The 18561-nt window shown below is 41.8% G+C and overlaps 1 protein-coding gene across 2 annotated transcripts in view; it reads right to left on the reverse strand.

Annotated features, from left to right (window-relative positions):
- Positions 1–15764, reverse strand: part of LOC308413723 (cytochrome P450 2B1-like) — a gene marked incomplete at its 5' end in the record, with an annotated part of 36511 nt that extends 20747 nt beyond the window's left edge. The window contains 3 exons of one of the 2 annotated variants that reach the window (XR_013974848.1): positions 416–565; positions 700–862; positions 15594–15714. Coding sequence is in view for 1 of the 2 variants with exons in the window: in XM_080908743.1 (XP_080764869.1) it covers positions 416–565; positions 700–862; positions 15594–15764 (484 nt within the window). Of the gene's footprint in view, positions 1–415; positions 566–699; positions 863–15593 lie in introns of both variants that reach the window. The other variant, XM_080908743.1, reaches the window with a different exon arrangement.
- Positions 15765–18561: the final 2797 nt, after the last annotated feature.

The following is an 18561-nucleotide window of genomic DNA, read 5'->3' on the forward strand; positions in this document are numbered from 1 at the left end:
TGTGTGTGGTTATATGTGTGCGCATATGTGTGTGTTAATGTATGTGTGCGAGTGAATTGTTTGTTTGTGTGTATAAGTATATGTAAATGGATCTATGCTTATGTGTGTGTTTATGTGTGTTTGAGTATGTGTGTATGTTTATGTGTATGTGTTTTTGTGTGTGTTTATTTCTATATGTGTTTGTTGGTATGTGTTTATTTTAATATGTAAATGTGTGTGAATGTGTGAGTAAATATGTGTGTGTTTGAATGAGTGTGATTGAATGTGTTTATGATTAAGTGTGAGTGTGTGTTTATGTGTACGCAAGTGTGTGTGTGTGTGTGTGTTTCTCTACTCATGGATGTCTCTTTCTCTTTCTTTGGCTGTACACTCATGTCTCTGCCATCTTCCTTCGTGCCCATTCTCCCAGACTCACCCTGGGATTTCCGAAGTTCCTCCACCAAACATTGTGCTTCCTCCTGAATCCGCTCCTCCACACTCCTCTTTCCCATCCCAAAGTCTCTCATGGTGGCCAGAGAGAACCGCCGAAGGGCCTTCCAGCGTTCTCCGTTGGAGAAGATCACACCTGAGAAAGTAAAGGAAGCATGGGAGGGCGGGTCACACATGAAGTTCAAAGAAACCTGGGTTTTTCCCCTCTATCAGAATCAACTCTCTGTGCCAATTTTCCACCCCCCTCTTTCCAATGTTTGACAGTCTCACCATATTCCTTGAAGACCGGCTCGACAACAGCAACTGTCCCCCGGCCAGAGAAAGCCTCCGCTTGGCCCACCAGAGCCTCCCTTATGGTGTCTGTCCCACAGAGCATGACCACGGGACGTGGTCCCAGGTGCACTGTGAACACATCTCCATATTTTTCCCGAAGCTGTCAAACATAAAGGAACCAGGACTGGTGTTAGCCAGAATAGAAATTGTTGTTAAATTGTTAAAACACTTAGATAAAGATTGGTAAATAGGTTGTCCCTGGACCCCCTTCCTTTTCTTAGGACCTAGAAATTTCAGGGTGAATCCACCACCAGGAAGGTGTCCCTTGACTGCTTAAATGTTCCAGGCAGTACTGTGTTTCACTAGAACAGTGGGGGCTGGGCTAGTGTGCTGTTGCCTGGCTAGTGCCAAACACTCAGCACTTGGGAAGTAAATAAAAAGGTCCAGAGATTCAAGAGCATCTCTGGCTGCTGTTGAGCTGGGGGCCAGGCTGGGTAACATAAATTTTTGTCTCAAATATAAACAGGTTATAGATATAATATAAAAACTCATAATAAAACACTTCAATAAATTGATAAAACAATTCAATAAAATTGAATTGATATTACAAAGAATTCACCAACCAATCTGCTTAGGAAATACTACATTGCACAAGGTAGGGTTTGGTTAAGTGCCGCCTCTAATGTGACAAGGGGAATAAGTAACAAACTAACCAGACTTGTTAGAAACTATAGGAAAAGAATTGTGCCCTAAACACAATTGAAGCTTAGCCTTGCTGAGAATATATATCTGTTACCATCAATTCATTAAGATTCTTGCCAGCTAGGCTCCAGTTGGGTTCCATTTAAAGAACATAGCTCCCCAGGGCAGTTCAAAGGGGATAGCATTTGGTAACAACCAGCATTAAGTCCCAATTCTTCGTTAGGAAGAGTGTAATTCTTCTATGAGGGCAGGATGACCCTGGGTGTTGTCAATTGAATAAGAATAGTCAACCAAGGCTTCTATATTTGAGTGCTAAGGTGCAAGGAATTGATGATATTTGAAAAGATTAGAAGGATAAGGAAGTGTGGCCTTGTTGGAGGGAATGTGTCACTGGAGGTGGGCTTTGAGATTTGAAAACCTACACACCAAGCCCAGAGTTACTCTGTCTGTCCATAGATCCAGGTGTAGCTCTTGGCTGCTGCTCCAGCTCTGCACATGCCTGTGGTCATGCTCCTGCTATGATGATAATGAACTAAGTCTCTGAGACTCCAATTCAGCCCCCAACAAAAGCTTTCTCCTGAGAGCTGCCTTGGCCTTTGTGTCACACTCAGCTCTGGTGTCACATCACAGCCAGAACAGTGACTGAGACCCTGAGTGACAACCACTCAAGGGGACAGCACTGGTCTAAAAAGTGATGATGACAATATCTCTGCTGTAAATCTCCCACTTACCTGAAACAGATAGACTTGAAATTCACTGCTCTGTAAAGATTGTTTAATTGCTCAAAATCTAATGTGAGAATGAGGCTGCAAATCTTAAAAGAGATTTACAGATGATAGTACATGTGGGTTGCCAATGCCCAAACTCTATAAAAGCCATTTTAAAATTCTGTTTGAAGTTAGTGTCTCCAGGGTGGCAGCCAGAACCAGATGCGCACTATTAAAGAGTTTTCTCTTTATTTCTCAAGAGTTTGGAGTAAATTCTTACTGGTGAAAGAAGAGGGCTTAACCTGCTTCTTGATATATATATATGGATAGATACAAATATATACACAGGTATGTATATGATATGGATGTGGATACGGATATAAATATGGATAAAGATCCCTGTCTATGCCTTTCAGTCTGGCTGACTCTTGAATCTCAACCAAGAACCATCCTTCCTGTGACCCAGCTTCAACGTGATCAATGCCTCCTAACAACAGTCAGAGAGAATGGCCCTGACCCAGTCACTGGGTTACTTGGGGTGGGAAAAGGATGATCCTTGGTGGTGATCCTGACTGTCAATCATGTCTACAGTTCAGATTGGGAAATGCCTGGCAGTACAACCATCTCTGGGCATCTACAGGGAATTGGTCCTATGAATATTAAAACCTTTCAGTATTGAGAACAATGAATAGCATGGTGCATGTTTGCATCCACCCTCATCCCCTTGTGGTGAAGATTGGTCCTGATGCTGTGATTCAATCATGAATATGGAAGTCCAAATGCTGAAGGTCCTTGGAAGCTGATGTCCTTACACAGATGAAGACAAACTCTCGATAAAACAAGGCCTATCATTGGATGATAAGGAGGATAAACAGGAACAAAGACTTAGAACAAGGAGAGGGAGTCAAGATGGAAGCAGACATAGATGTTCCTCTCTGCTTATCTCTGCATAGATTCATGTTGTTGTGAATATTTTTATAAGAAATGTATTGTGCAGGACAATTTGGGTTTTCTAGGTGTGAAAATTATATCATACCAATTGAATCAGAGTTTATTGTGTGGATTTTTTTCTTTATGCATCAACTCAGCTCCAAGTGTTCTGTGAAAGGGGTGGCTACAGAACATGTGAGCAGAATTCTCAGGTAGCAGAGAGTCAGCCAGGTGAGAAATACTAACCAGATATAAGTTAATTAAAGTTCCATCTCGCCCTGCAGTGCCAGAACTAACACCAGAGAGCAACTGCCTGGGCTAAAGGCAACCAGGGATCAGTGTGGAGCAGTGACTTGAAGGAAATGTTGTAACCTTTTTAAATACTTACCACAAGAGGTCCTCATGTCCAATTGAATTTTGATAGATCAATAAAGATGCCAATGGCTAATAGTTGGCCAAAGGGATATGGACAGGATCCTTAGATTTTGGTGGGCTAGGTTCAAGGGAGGAGACAGAGAGTCACTATGACTCAGAGGAGAGAGTTGGATGAAATTTAGAGCAGCAGAGGGAAGACTATTTAATATCTAGGAGTGTTTTCTTAGGTAATGGTTCCCTGAGACAACAATTAGATGACATTATAAATTTGTATATGGAGGAGTGGACTTGTTATTTTACAATCAAGAAAAGCCCTTCTGTGAAGCAACTAGGCAGTAGTTTATCAAAGGCTTATTCTGCCCCCCTCATTGCTTTTACTAAATCTATTACATTCTGAAGTGTTTCTCTTTCTTCCATGCAACTCAGACCACAAACACATAACAGAAGCAAAATTACAGTTATAAACAAATGATTTTATGGCCAGGGGGGAAGTCATCACAACATGAGGAACTGTATTAAAGGATTTCAGCATAAAGAAAGCTGGGAATCACTGCTCTAGAGCAATGATCAACTTTAAAAATACTGAAGCTCGAAATTATAGCAAGCATGGCTGGAGAAATGGTACAGATGTTAAGATCTCAGGTAGAGAACTTGGTTTTGATTCCCTGAACCCTCACAATGGCTCACAATTATCTTCAACTCCAGTTCTAAGCGATCCAATGCTATTTTTTACTTCTGCAGGTACCAGGCATACACATAATACACAGATATACAAGCAGACAAATCAATCTTATACAAGTAAAACTAAGAGAAATTGTTTTTAAGAAATTGTTTAAATTAAAGCTCAGCAGCCTGGAGCACTTGCTGCCCCATCATAATGACTGGGGTTTGTATTCCAGGTCCCAGTGATAAACCTGTTGTCCCATACACACCAATAACCCCAGCTCAAAAGTGGAAGTAGAGGCAGGATTGTGGGGATTGCCAGTTTCCAGCCTAGCTGTGAGAATGCCAGGCCCAGGTTCGGGGAGATATTGTGCCAAAAGAAATGGACGAAGAGTGATAGAAGTCAAGGAAGCCCCCATTTAACCGCCATGTAATGGGTGCATGCATCCACACACAAAGTACACATATGTTAAATGGACAATAATGATGAGGATGGTGATGATAGTGACAATGACAACTACAACAATGACTAAGATGATGATAACTGTTTTGTTTCAGACCCAGGGGAAACAACTGAGGTACATGTTTTACATATCAAACTAGAGCTGGACTGCAGGTTCACCCAGCAAGAGACTGGGCATCTCCCAAAAGCTCCTCCTCCCTGTATAATCCAGACCTCTCTCTCTCTCTCTCTCTCTCTCTCTCTCTCTCTCTCTCTCTCTCTCTCTCTCTGTGTGTGTGTGTGTGTGTGTGTGTGTGTGTGTGTGTGTCCTCCTCCTCCTCTTCTCTCTCTGTGTGCACATCCTTTCTCTCTTTCTTTTCTCCCTAACCCTTCCCATGGCAACTTCTGCAGCCTAGATCCTTGGGGCGAGTGAACTTTCCCCAGTGCAGCTTCCCAATAAACCTGCCTTTAATATAACCTAATCTGGCTCGAATTTGCTCATTTCACTGGTGGAGAAATAACATATCAATAATTAATTGGAATTCCATCCAAATTCTAGGAAGCACCTGCAGAAGTTCCATCAGGCAACACTGTGGTGCCTCTGACTATGGGAACTGCCTCCTCTTCTGAGTCCTGACTCAGAAAAATAGTAGCTCTTTGGAAACTTCCTTTCTATCACATGTTCTTTCAGATGCCAACCATAGGCTGAGCATGTTTTTCCGGACATTAAGTTTTCCGAAGCTCACTTACTTGTTTCTCACCATGTGGCTGCTTGAAAATAGAACAGATTTCTCTATTTCTCACCCAAATTTTTCTCTTCTGGCAGCTTCCAAGATTTGCCACTTGAGTACCCTGGTGCTTTTAATCTCACACTCTAGTAAGATTGCCCTGTAGTTCCTTCTGTGTTTGTTTCTCACACCACTTTCCAGCAGTAGATTTCCCCTTATGACCCAAATGAAACTGTAAAAAAAAAAAAAAAAAAATCCTCTGAGGATTAAAAAAAAAAAAAAGTGAACACACTGCAGGACCAAGGAGCCACCTGAGGGGGACTCTAGACTGTGATATAAGCCATTCTAAAACTTATCAGAGCACCTGAAAATAGATCCTGGGCACACTTTTCTTGAATCAAGGCTCAGGAGCCAGACATAAAGGCCTGATGATGTATCCAGTGAGCAGACAGAGATGCATGTTCTTGTGAGCCTACCATGGGAGTATAACAGACTTCATGTGTATAAGTATTGTCCCTGCATGTATGTAAATACTCTACATTACTGCAGTGCCCTCAGAGACCAGAAGATGGAGCCAAAGTTCTCTGAGACTAGAATTAGGATCATTTTGAACCATATGTATGTGTCTGTCTGTCTGTCTATCTGCTGGGAATTGAGCCCGGGTCCTCTAGAAAAGCAGCCAATGGTCCTGAGAGACCATCTCTCCAGCACCTAATTTGTGCATTTTAAAATGCCATTTGTTCTAGCTTCCTCTGGTTCTCTGCCTAGGGCTAGTAATGCTAGTAATGTGTATGTATACTCATGCCTGCTCTCAGCAGCATGGGATCACTGTCTCCTCCCTAAGGTCTCCAACCTAGCTTCTCCCTACACCTCTCTTACCTCTTCTCCATCATGTCTCTATCCAGACTTCAATCAAGACCTTGTCTTCCTCCCTGCACTTGGTTGTTAAAATCTTTGCTTTATTTTCAGGGCCCCCATCACACTTAATGACTCCACCCAGCAGGAAAATGTCAGGTAAGTAACCACTCACATTCCTTAACGATAGAGTAATCTCTTAAGAAGAGGTGATGGAACAGAATAAAGAAACTAGTTACAGTTGGATAAGAACCCTGAATGCAAGAGTTTCAGGAATATCCTGACTAGATGTCAGGAATTCCAGACAATGTTGTGGTTCTTAGTTCCTCCTCCTCCTCCTCCTCCTCCTCCTCCTCCTCCTCCTCCTCCTCCTCCTCCTCCTCCTCCTCCTCCTCCTCCACATCTCCCTCTTCCTTTGATTTTTCTTCTTTTACATATGTGGGTGTGTTGTCCATGATTCTAACCTAGATAAACCTCCTAGGTGTTAATCGTCGTGTGTGTGTGTGTGTGTGTGTGTGTGTGTGTGTGTGTGTGTGTGTGTGTGTGTATTTGTGAGCCACATGTGTGGGGGTACTTCCAAAAGTCAGAGGAAAATGTCAGATGCTCTGGAGCTGAAACTACAGGCAGTTGCTAGCTTTCATAAATGGACACAGGGAAACAAACTGGATCCTCGGGAAGAGCAGCAAGCATTCCTAACCCATGAGTCATCATTCTAGGTCTATACACCTCCTTACTTGATAACAGACTTCTTGTTTATTGTTTTAACAACAGAAAACTAAGGCACCAGGAAATGCTCTCTTGCTGGTTGAGGTGGACTGTTCCACTTCTAACTATGGTTGGTTTCAGTCAGACCATTTCCTCCCCTTGACCCCAAAATTCAACACCTACCACTCCTCCTTTACATCATGCTCTTGTCACCTGGACCTTATCCTGCTCTGTCTGTACCTCATTGCTCCCCAGAAATGCCTCCTTTCCCCACTTATTCTCACTCCAGCGAACAAATCTGATCCGATTTTACCTCTGAAATAAACCCTTATGGACCCTCAGATGATCTCAAAACTCAATTAAATTGGGGCTGGAGGTTGATGTTTAAAAGCATTTGCTATACTTTCAGAAGCCCGGGTTCAGTTTCTAGCACCTACTTGGTGCTCACAACCCTTAACTCATCAGAAGATCCTACACTCATCTTGAGCACCAATAATGCATGTGGTTCACATGAAGGCAACACTTGTGCACATAAAATACTTATAAACCCTAGGGAGAAACAGCCTCTTGTTTTGTCTGTGTTCTGTGTCATCCAGGTGAGCAGACAAGAAGTCTAAAAACTTGATTGAGTTTATTCTACATCTCTAGCCAGACTGTCAGCTCTCGGGTGTCAGAGACGCAGCCCCACTCTCTGATCCTGCCACTATGATTGCTAAGCAGTCAAGCATGGGATTCTTTATTGTTCAAAGCATATATTTAGAAAGGCAACCAGAGGGCTGGAGAGATGGCTCAGTGGTTAAGAGTGCCAGCTGCTCTTCCAGAGGTCCTGAGTTCAATTCCCAGCAACCACATGGTGCCTAAAAACCATCTGGAGTGTGATCTGATGCCCTATTCTGGTGTGTCTGAAGACAGATACAGTGTACTCACATATATTAAATAAATAAATCTTTAAAAAGAAAGAAAGAAAGTCAACCAGATCATCATCAGAGTTGGTATAGGTTCTAATTTCCTGTCAACTGCATATTTCCTAGACCCTAAGAGCCCTGTGTGGTTATAACCTAAGGTCACTGTCACTAAGATGGAGCAGAGACTGAGGGAATGACCAACCAATAACTAGCCCAGTGTGACACCCATGCCATGGGCAAGAACCAATCCTTGACCCCATTAATGATTCTCTGTAATGCTTGCAGACAGGAGCCTATCTTAACTGTTGTCTGAGAGACTCCACCCAGTAGTGACTATAACAGATGCAAAGACCTGCAGCCAAACACTGGATGGATCTCTGAAGTCTTAGAAAAAAGTTGGGGGAAGGATTAAGGGTTTCATATGGAATAACAACCCCACAAGAGGAAGACCGACAGAGCCAACTGACCTGGACCCCTGTAGGTCTCAGAGACTGAACTACAAACAAAAAGCATACACAGGCTGGACCTAGGCCTTCCTGAAAATAAATAGCAGAGGTGCTGCTCGGCTTTTATGTGGGTCCCAAGCAACTGGAGCAAGAGCTATCCCAAAAGCCTGGACTGCCTTGTCTAGTTGAAGAGGAAGAGGATGTGCCTAGCCTCACATACACTTAATGTGTCAGGGTGGGGAAGATACCCAGGGAGCCTCCACCCTCTCAAAAGAGGAGGGGAGGTGATGAGGGACACCCAAATTGATTACTTAATTAATTAGTGGGAAGTTAGCATGGGACTTTGAGTGTCCCCTAAGTTAATTAGTTAATTAATGGAAAAAGATCACCTTCACTGCAGAGGAAAGATGCAGCATTGTGGGTGCTACCACCACTCCCTGTGGGACTGTGGGCAGTGGCGCAGATGGCTGGGGGAGGGAGTTGATTACTTAGTGGTATAGTCACTCTTGAGTTCATGTTATGGCAAATTGTCCCCACACAATCAGGAAGTTGCCAGCATCTCATGTTTTACTCACCAACCCTCCCAACTGAACCTAGAGCCCAGAAGGCATCCAACCTTTCTCTTTATACTAAGTGATCTCCAAGAAATAAACCACACATCAACCCACCCTGAAAGATCCTAACTAAACTCAGTGGGTAGAAACAAAAAGGGACATCAAGGTAGGAAGGGAAGCGTTGGCCAAAGAAAGGTTTCTGAGGGAGAGAGAAAGGAGGGGTGAAGGTCCGGTATGTATGTACAGTAAGTTATTTCTTAAAATAGATCAAGTAGGATGTTGGTTTGACCTTTCTCACATATGAGAGGCATGTGTTTAAAACATGCGTGGCAGGGTGTGGTAACATGCCTGTCATTCTGGAGGCTAAGGTAGGAAAATCATGAGGTGAGATCCAACCTCTAAAAAACGAAAGAAGATTCCTCCTCAAAAAATAAAATAACATAACTGAATTTATCATTGGTGTTTTAGAGGAGAGATTTTTTTTTAAGCCAGAGGATAACAAATGCGTGGTTCACGGATGTGACATCCACACACGAATGTGACATCCACACACGGATGTGACATCCACAGCCATGGCACTGGACAGAGGGGTAGAACTTACAGTCACTGCCTCAGCTCTCTCATAAAAAGGTAGAGATTACGGATAGTGATTATTAGTTAGTAGGTGGTAACTAAACATGAAACACCATTCCCTTATGGTCTGAACTTGTGCCCTGAGCAGACCTTGGGCGCTGGTTCTGCACCCATTCCCACAATACCCAGAGGAAGCCCATCACCTAGGTGCTCTAACATGATCAGGATCTCAGGTGAATAGGGCAAATCATCTGCCTCAACACCCGGAGTAACTTGGTACCCAGGGATCAACGGACAAAAGAACCCCCACCCAGCCAGTGTTGTGGGTCCCTTCCAGTCTGAGCCTGTGCCCTGAGAAGACCTTCAGTGCTGGTTCCACAGCCATCCCCACATACCCAGAGGAAGCCCATCTCCCAGGTGCTCTAACATGCCAGGATCACAGAGAAAGCTCAACTCCCAGGAGTCCGGGAACACCCAGGAGCACTGAAGCTCTGACACACTTGAGATCACATTTGAGGCCACAACATCTTCCCCAACACCCAGCATAACTGGGACCCCTACAGGAACAACTGAATCACAAACCCTTGCCTAGGCAGAGGCACTGGTTCCTTCCAGCTTTTATCTGTACCTGAAGCAAACTCAGTGCTCTGGCTTCCCACCCACTCCAGCAAATCCCAGTGAAAGCTTGACTCCCAGGGTCTCTGACATAACAGGATCTTAGTAGTGTGGTCACACCTGGATTTCAGGATCTTAGAGGCAGCTTGACTCTAAGAAGCTCTGACACACCCAGGATCTGAGGATCCCAGGAACTCAGAATCACAGGATCACAGAGACAACTAGACTCTGAGGAATTCTTACACAACTATGATCACAAGAAGGAAGGCTCCAGTCAGAGACAGATGGGCAGGTAGAACAAAAGATAACCTAATGGCAAGAGCCAAGTGCAAGAACATAAACAACAGAAACCAAGGCTACTTGACAGCATCAGAACCCAGTTCTCCCACTACAGCAAGTCCTGAATACTCCATCACAATGAAAAAGTGAGATTCATATATAAAATCACACCTCATGATGATAGAGGAATTTAGGAAGGACATAAATAACTACCTTAAAGAAATACAGGAGAACACAGGTAAACAGATAGAAACTCTTAAAGTGTAAGCATAAAAAATCCCCTAAAGAATGACAAAAAACAAAAAACAAACAAGTGAAGTAATTAAACAAAACCATCCAGAATATAAAAATGAAAATAGAAACAATAAAGAAATAACAAAAGAAGACAACCCTGGAGATAAAATACCTATGAAAGAGGTCATGAGTCAGAGATGCAAAATCAGCAGCAGAATACAAGACATTGAAGAGAGAATCTCAGGTGCAGAAGATACCATTAAAAAAAAGACTGACACAACAGTCAAACAAAATGAAAAAAAAAAAAAAGAAAAACAAAACAAAACAGAAAAACTCCTAACCCAAAAACATCCAAAAATCCAGGAAACAATGAGAAAACCAAAACTAAACATAACAGGTATAGAAGACAGAAAAGATTCCCAACTTAAAGAAAGAGCCATGAAATACCTTTAAGTAATTAGAAGAAAATTTCCCTAACCTAAAGAAAGAAATGCCCGTGAACATACAAAAACTCTACAGAACTCCAAATAAAAATGGACCAGAAAAGAAATTCCTCCTGTCACATAATAGTCAAAACACCAAATGCACAAAACAAAGAAATAATATTAAAAGCAGTAAGGGAAAAGGGTCAAGTAACATATAAAGGCAGACCTGTCAGAATTAATCAGACTTCTCAACAAAGACTATGAAAGCTTCATGGTACTTCATGGTACCTTCTCCAAAATTGATCATATAGTCAGTCACAAAACAAGCCTCAACTGATACAAAAAAATTGTAATAATCCCATTGTAATAAAATTGAAATAATTCCATGCATCCTATCAGATCACCATAGACTAAGGCTCGTCTTCAATAACAGCAAAGCAACAGAAAGCCCACATACACATGGAAGCTGAACAATGATCTCCTCAATGATAACTTGATCAAGGAAAACAAAAAGAAAGAAATCAAAGACTTTTTAGAATGTAATAGAAATGAACACACAACATACCAAAATTTATGGGACACAATAAAAGCAGTGCTGAGAGGAAACTTATGGCTCTTAGTGCCTCCAAAAAGAAACTGGAGAGAGGACACTCCAACAGCTTGACAGCACAGCTGAAAGCTCTAGAACAAAAAGAAGCAAACTTGCCCAAGAGGATTAGGAGGCAGGAAATAATCAAATTCAGAGCTGAAATCAATCAAGTAGAAACAAAAAGAACTATACAAAGAATCAACAAAACCAGGAGAAGATCAACTGTGAAAGAATCAACAAGATATATGAACACTTAGCCAGACTAACCAGAGGACACAGAGACATTATCCAAATTAACAAACTCAGAAATAAAAAGGGAGGCATAATACAGAAATAGAGGTAATTCAAAAAATTATCAGATCCTATTACAAAAGCTTATACTAAATAAAACTGGAAAATCTGGAGTAAATGGACCATTTTCTAGACAAATACCAAAGTTAAATCAAGATCAAATAAACCATTTAAACAGTCTCATAACCCCTGAAGAAATAGAAGCAGTCATTAAAACTCTCGCAACCAAAGAAAGCACAGGACCAGATTAAATTTAGTGCAGAATTCTATGAGACGTGCACAGAAGATGTAATACCATTACTCTTCAAACTATTCCACTTAATAGAAAGAGAAGTGTGCCTAAACCACACAAAGACCCAGCAAAGAAAAAAAAAAAACTTGAGACCAATATCCCTTATGAAAATCAATGAAAAAAACACTCAATAAAAATCTCGCAAACCTAATCCAAGAACACGTCAAAATAATCATCCATAATCATAAAGTAGGCTTTATCCCAGAAATGCAGGGATGGATCAATATAGAAAAATACATCAACATAATCTACTATATAGACAAACTCAAAAGGCAAAAACAAAAACAAATCTCCTTAGATGCTGAGAAAGCATTTGACAAATTTCAACACCTCTTCAGGTTAAATGTCTTGGAAAGATTATAAATTCAAAGTCCATACCTAAACATACTAAAAGCAATATACAGAAAACCAGTAGCCAACATCAAACTAAATGGAGAGAAACCTAAAGCAATGCCACTAAAATCAGACTGGACAAGGCTGCTCAATCTTTCCCTACCTAGTTCATATAGTGCTGGAAATCCTGGCCAGAACAAGTAGAAAACAGAAAGAAGGCAAAGGGATACAAATTGAAAAGAAAGAAATCAAAATATCACTACTTGCAGATGATATGGTACTATGTTTAAGTGACCCCAAAAATTGCAAGAGAGAACTCCCAAATCTCATAAACAACTTCATCAAAGTGGGTGGATATAAAATTAAATCAAAGAAATCTGTAGCCTAACTTGACTCAAAGGATAAAGAAGCTGAAAAAGAAATTAGGGAAACAACACCCTCCAAATTAGTCACAAATACTGTAAAATACACTGGTGTGACTCTAACCAAACAAGTGAAAGATCTGTATGATAAGAACTTTAAGTCTCTGAAGAAAGAAATAAAAGAGGATCTCAGAAGATGGAACAATCTCCCATGATTATGGATTGGTAGGATTAATATAGTAAAAATGGCCACCTTGCAAAAAGCAATCTAAAGATTCAATGAAATCCCTATCAAAATTCCAACTCAATTCTTCATAGAGGTAGAAAGAGCAATTTCCAAATTCATATAGAATAAGAAAAAACCCAGGATAGCAAAAAGCTATTCTAAACAATAAAAGAACTTCTGGGGGAATCACAATCCCCAACCTCAAGCTGTATTACAGAGCAATGGTGATAAAAAAATGTATGGTATTGGTACAGAGACAGACAGGTATACCAATAGAATAGAACTAAAGACCCAGAAATAAACTCATACAACTATGGTCACCTGATCTTTTGACAAAGGAGCTAAAACCATTCAGTGAAAAAAAGACAGCATTTTAAACAAATGGTGCTGGACCACGAGGTGGTCAACATGTAGAAGAATGCAAATCAATCCATTCTTTCACCTTGTACAAAGAACAAGTCCAAGTGGATCAAGGACTTCTATATAAAATCAGATACACTGAAAGTGATGATAGAGAAAATGGGGAAGAGCCTCGAACACATAGGCACAAAAGGAAACTTCCTGTAGAGAACACAAATGGCCTATGCTCTAAGATCAAGAATTGACAAATGGGACTGCATAAAATTGCAAAATTTCTGTAAGGCAAAGGACACTGTCAATAGGGCAAAACATCGACCAACAGATTGGGACAAGATCTTTACCAATCCTACTTCTGATAGAGGGCTTTGTATTCAATGTATACAAAGAACTCAAGAAGTTAGATTCCAGAGAACCAAATAACCCTATTAAAAATGGGTTGGGGGGGGACTGAACAAAAAATTCTCAACTGAAAAATACTGGATGTCCTAAAAACATGTAAAGAAATGTTTAAAATGTTTACTCATCGTGAAAATGAAAATCAAGGCAAGTCTGAGACTCCACCTCATACCAGTAAGAATGAATAAAGTCAAAAACTCAGGTGACATCAGGTGCTGGAAAGGATGTGGAGAAAGAGAAGAAGTCCTCAATTGCTGGTGGGATTGCAATCTGGTACAACCACTCTGAAAATCAGTCTGTCAGTTTCTCAGAAAATTGAACATAGTGTTACCTGAAGACCCCGCTATGCCACTCCTTGACATAGACCCAAAAGATGCTCCAACATATAACAAGGACACACGCTCCATTTTGTTCAAACAGTCTTATTTATAATAACCAGAACCTGTGAAGAACCCAGATGTCCTTCAGCAGAGGAATGGGTACTGAAAGTGTGGTACATCTACACAATAAAGTACTACTCGGGTATTAAAATCAATGACTTTATGAAATACTTAGGCAAATGGATGAAACTAGAAAACATCATCCTGAGTGAGGTGAACCAGTCACCAAAAAAAAAAAAACCAAAACAAAACAAAACAAAACAAAAACACATATGGTGTGCACTCACTGATAAGTTGATATTAGCCCAAAAGTTTGGAATACCCAATTTACAACCCACAGACCACATGAAGATCAAGAAGATGGAAGACCAAAATGTGGATGTTTCAGTCCTTCTGAGAAAGAAGATCAAAAAGTTCACAGGAGAAAAGACAAAGTGTAAAGCAGAGACTGAAGGAAAGGTTATTCAGAGACTGCCCCACCTGGGGATCCATTCCATATACAGCAACCAAACCCAGACAATACTGTATATGACAAGAAGTGCTTGCTGACAGGAGCCTGATATAGCTGTCTCTGAAGAGGCTCTGCCAGAGTCTGACACATACAAAGGTGAATGTTCTCAATCAACCATTGGACAGAAATGGCGTTCCCAGTGGAGGAGTTAGAAAAGGGACTGAGGGAGCTGAAGGGGTTTTCAACCCCATAGGAAGAATAAAAATATCAATCAATCAGACTCTTGGCCCAGAGTTCCCAGAAACTAAATAACCAACCAAAGAGTAAACAGGGAGGGCCCCATGGCTCTAGCCACATATGTAGAAGAGGATGGCCTTATACAGCATCAATAAGAGAAGAGGCCCTTGGTCCTGTGAAAGATGATGGCCCAGTGGAAGGTAATTCCAGGGCCAGGAGGTGGGAGGGAATGGGTAAGTGGGTGGAGGAGAACTCTCATAGAAGCAGGAGGAGGGAAATAGGATAAGGGGAATCCAGAAAAGAAGCTAGAGAAAGGGATAACAATTGAAATGTAAGTTTCAAAAAAATCCATTTTTTTTAAATGAAACCCATGTGTGAAGCACCAAAAAGACGCTGGTGGGTAAATGCCAAGCCAACTGTTGGTATAAACTGATAAACACTCCTACCCACTCCTCCTCCTGCCCTGCTTCTCTTTACCTTTGTCCTGGAATAACTAAGGCTAATCTCTTGTTGGCAGAAGCAAACTTTCATGATGATGACTCTGATATTTGTCTTTCTCTTCTGGAACAGACAAGCCCCAAGGAGTAAAATTCTACTGCTTATACCTCAACACCTCTACACTTAGTGCCCTCTAAGCACAGTGCCCCCACACAGCAGCATGACTTTCCTGTCCATCTGAGCATCATCCCCCATGAATTAATATCTCACTCTCCCCTCAGCAACCTTCCAACCCGAACCTACAGCCAGGAAGGAGCCCCTTGCCCTTCCTGCTGAGTGATCTCCAAGAGGAAACACAGGGCTAAACCCACAGGGCTCAGGCCCTGTGCATGTCTCACCTGCATGAAGGAATTGAGAAGGCCTCCTCTGTCCATCTGCAAGAGGTTCCCCAAGAGGGGCAGGGGACGAGGTCCCGGTGGGAAGTTGCCACGGGACTTTGGATGTCCCCTGACTAAGAGTAACAAGAAGCCCAAAAGGAGAGCAAGGAGGAGCAAAATGCTGGGCTCCATGGTCCTGATCTAACCACTGTTGACCTCAATGCACACTCCAACTGGATCTTTTATGCTGAACCCGCCTCTCCACTCAGTTATGCAACATCAGATGATCCCGCCTCCTCTCTCTCGTTGCCCAGAGACTGAGCACCCATAGCAACTTCCTGTTTGGCTGCTCACTTCTCATTCCCTTACCCGCACCGTGGATGTTGGCAAGGGCACCATGAAACAGATACACAGGAGAAACGGGGGCAGTGCAAGTGACGCCTCCTGCTTTGTGGGGATAGTGTGCAGCTGTCGGCTCAGTTTTGTCTGTTTACTCACTAAGGCATGGGGTTGTGTGTGTGTGCTGTAGCCTTTCAATTCATGAAAGGTCCTTTCTGATAAAAATGTACAGATGTGTGTTTTTGTCTCTGAGTCGAGATGTGATGGCCAGTCTGTTCTTGCATGTCTGGGGTATATTTACATTTATGACCTTAAATTATAAAGGCGTCTCTGTATGTCCTTTGTGTTCCGTGTAAATGTGATTATATTTCAGTTGACAAGAATAGCGTCCCAGAATCCTGTGCATGTCTCCGTCTCCTCATTTCCTGGCACGGGACTTTATAAAGTCTGCAGGTGTAATTTCTCCAGAGTTCCCATTTCATTCTCTGGCTCATGAGAGCCACAAATGGGAGAAAGGGACGGAAAAGAAAGTATACGCAAGAGATTTCGGAGTAGTGAGTTTCAGGAGCCAGATGGAGAGAGAGAGGTTGAAACCTGACAGTGAAGCAGTGGGGGCCCCTGGATCTCTGAGCTGGCTGATTATTGTGTCAATATGACACGAGCTAGAATCATTTGGTAGAAGAGAACTTTAATTGAGAAAGCATGTCTTTAAGATCACGTAGCAGGCAAGCCTGTAGAGTATTTTCTTATTTAGTGATTGCATGGAGAAAGACCTAACCCACTGTGGAAAATTTCAATGCTGGATGGCTTTTAGAAAGTCCTTGTTTCTATAAAAAAATAATAAATAAATAAATTAATTAAATAAAATAAAAAATAAAAAACAGGCTGAGCAAGCAATAATGAGCAAGCCAGTAAGAAGCATCCCCTCCGTGGCCACTGCATCAGCTCCTGCCTCCAGGTTCCTGCCCTGTGTTCCTGCCCTGTGTTCCTGCCCTGGATTTCTGCCCTGGATTCCTTGGAGGACAAACTGTAAAGTGCAAGCAAAATAAACCCTTTCCACCCCACGTTGTTTTCTGCTGTGATGTTTTGCCACAGAAAGAGAGACCTTAACAAAGATAGTCACTGATCATTGTATCTAATAACAAATGATTCCCTTCATCCTCCTGATTTGTTCATATCACATGAAGCTATCTGACCTTCCCTCTTGCGTAAAGGAAATAGAAAGCTAAAAAGAAAACCAGACAATCTCACACAGCCCAGCACAACAGTGATAACATTGATCTATTCATAATATGTTCTATGTGAATTGTGAAATCTGTCCCAGAAATTCCTGATTCTACACTTTGTACCTAACTGATACTATCTGGGGAGGTGGCAGGAAACTAAGGAGTAAAGCTTGCAACAAAGAAGAAGGTTGTTAGAGTCAACTTAATGAGTCACAACTCCACTACATATGACTCTCTCTCTGTCTCTCTCTCTCCTCCCTCCCTCTCTCCCCCCCTTTATGTGTCTCTGTGTGTGTCCTTTTTCTCTTCCTTCTTCCATCTGCCATATATAAAAACAACCACAAGCTTCCACATCTAGACCAAAGCTCCGAATGTCATACCTTGCCTGCAACGAAACTAAGAGAAAATAAATCCTTCTTCTTGGTTGCTTTGTAGCAGGAATTTGGAAGGAAAAGACTCTTACTGTGCTTTCCAGGCTGATTTTGAACTCCCAGTCCTTCTGCCTCTACCTCCCAAGTGTAAGAATTACATGTTTGTACTATCATATTTAGGTATCTATTTTAGGTCTCCTTTTACAGCTCAGTCTGGCCTTTAACGTGAGGACAACTTGCCTCAACTTCTCAAGTAAATAGGTTCAAACCACCAAACATTTTTAATGCACTGGTTGGACACTTCATGTGTTCATCTTAGACAAGTTCTCCCTATATGTCCTAGGCTGGCCTTGAATTCATAATGTTCTCCTCTGGCCTCTCCACTGCTGGAACCACAGACGTGTGCTGCCACATCTGGAACACTTAAAGTTCTTGATGGTCATGTCTGGAAAGTAGCTATCCTGTGTGCACTGTAGTCAAGTTTATGGTTGCACTGTACAAGGTCAGGAAAGAACAGATTTTCTACCTGAAATTACCATGGATTTCTGACTTTCCTCCTAGGTTACTGAAGTGCACTTTCTTGAGGTTATGTCCTGGATCCAGAAAAGCATTGGCTGAACATCACAAGAAGGGTGCTGCCTCCTCTCCCTCCATCTCTCTCCCCATTAAAAGGAAATAAAGTGTTGTTAAGAAAGAGGTCCAGGGATGGACAGGCAGCCCTGCTTCTCATCTCTGCATTGAGAAGCTTGACATTAAACATCAGTCCTTGCCTGTGTAACTCAGGAAGATCCAATCTCAAAATTAAAACTTTAAAAGAATTGGCGATACATCATAATGGTAGACCATTTTCCTGGTATTGTCGTTGATTTTCAATTTCTGTGAAGAGACATCATGACAAAGGCAACTTATAGAATAAAATGTTTAAGGGGGTTTTATTTCAATTCCAGAGGTTAGAATCCATGAACATCATGGCAAGGAGCATGGCAGCCGGCAGGCATGGCCCTTGAGCACTAATTGAGAGCTTAATCTTTGTCTATAAGCATAAGGCAGAGA

Source organism: Micromys minutus (genome assembly GCF_963924665.1).
Source record: "Micromys minutus genome assembly, chromosome: 32".
NCBI lineage: Eukaryota > Metazoa > Chordata > Mammalia > Rodentia > Muridae > Micromys > Micromys minutus.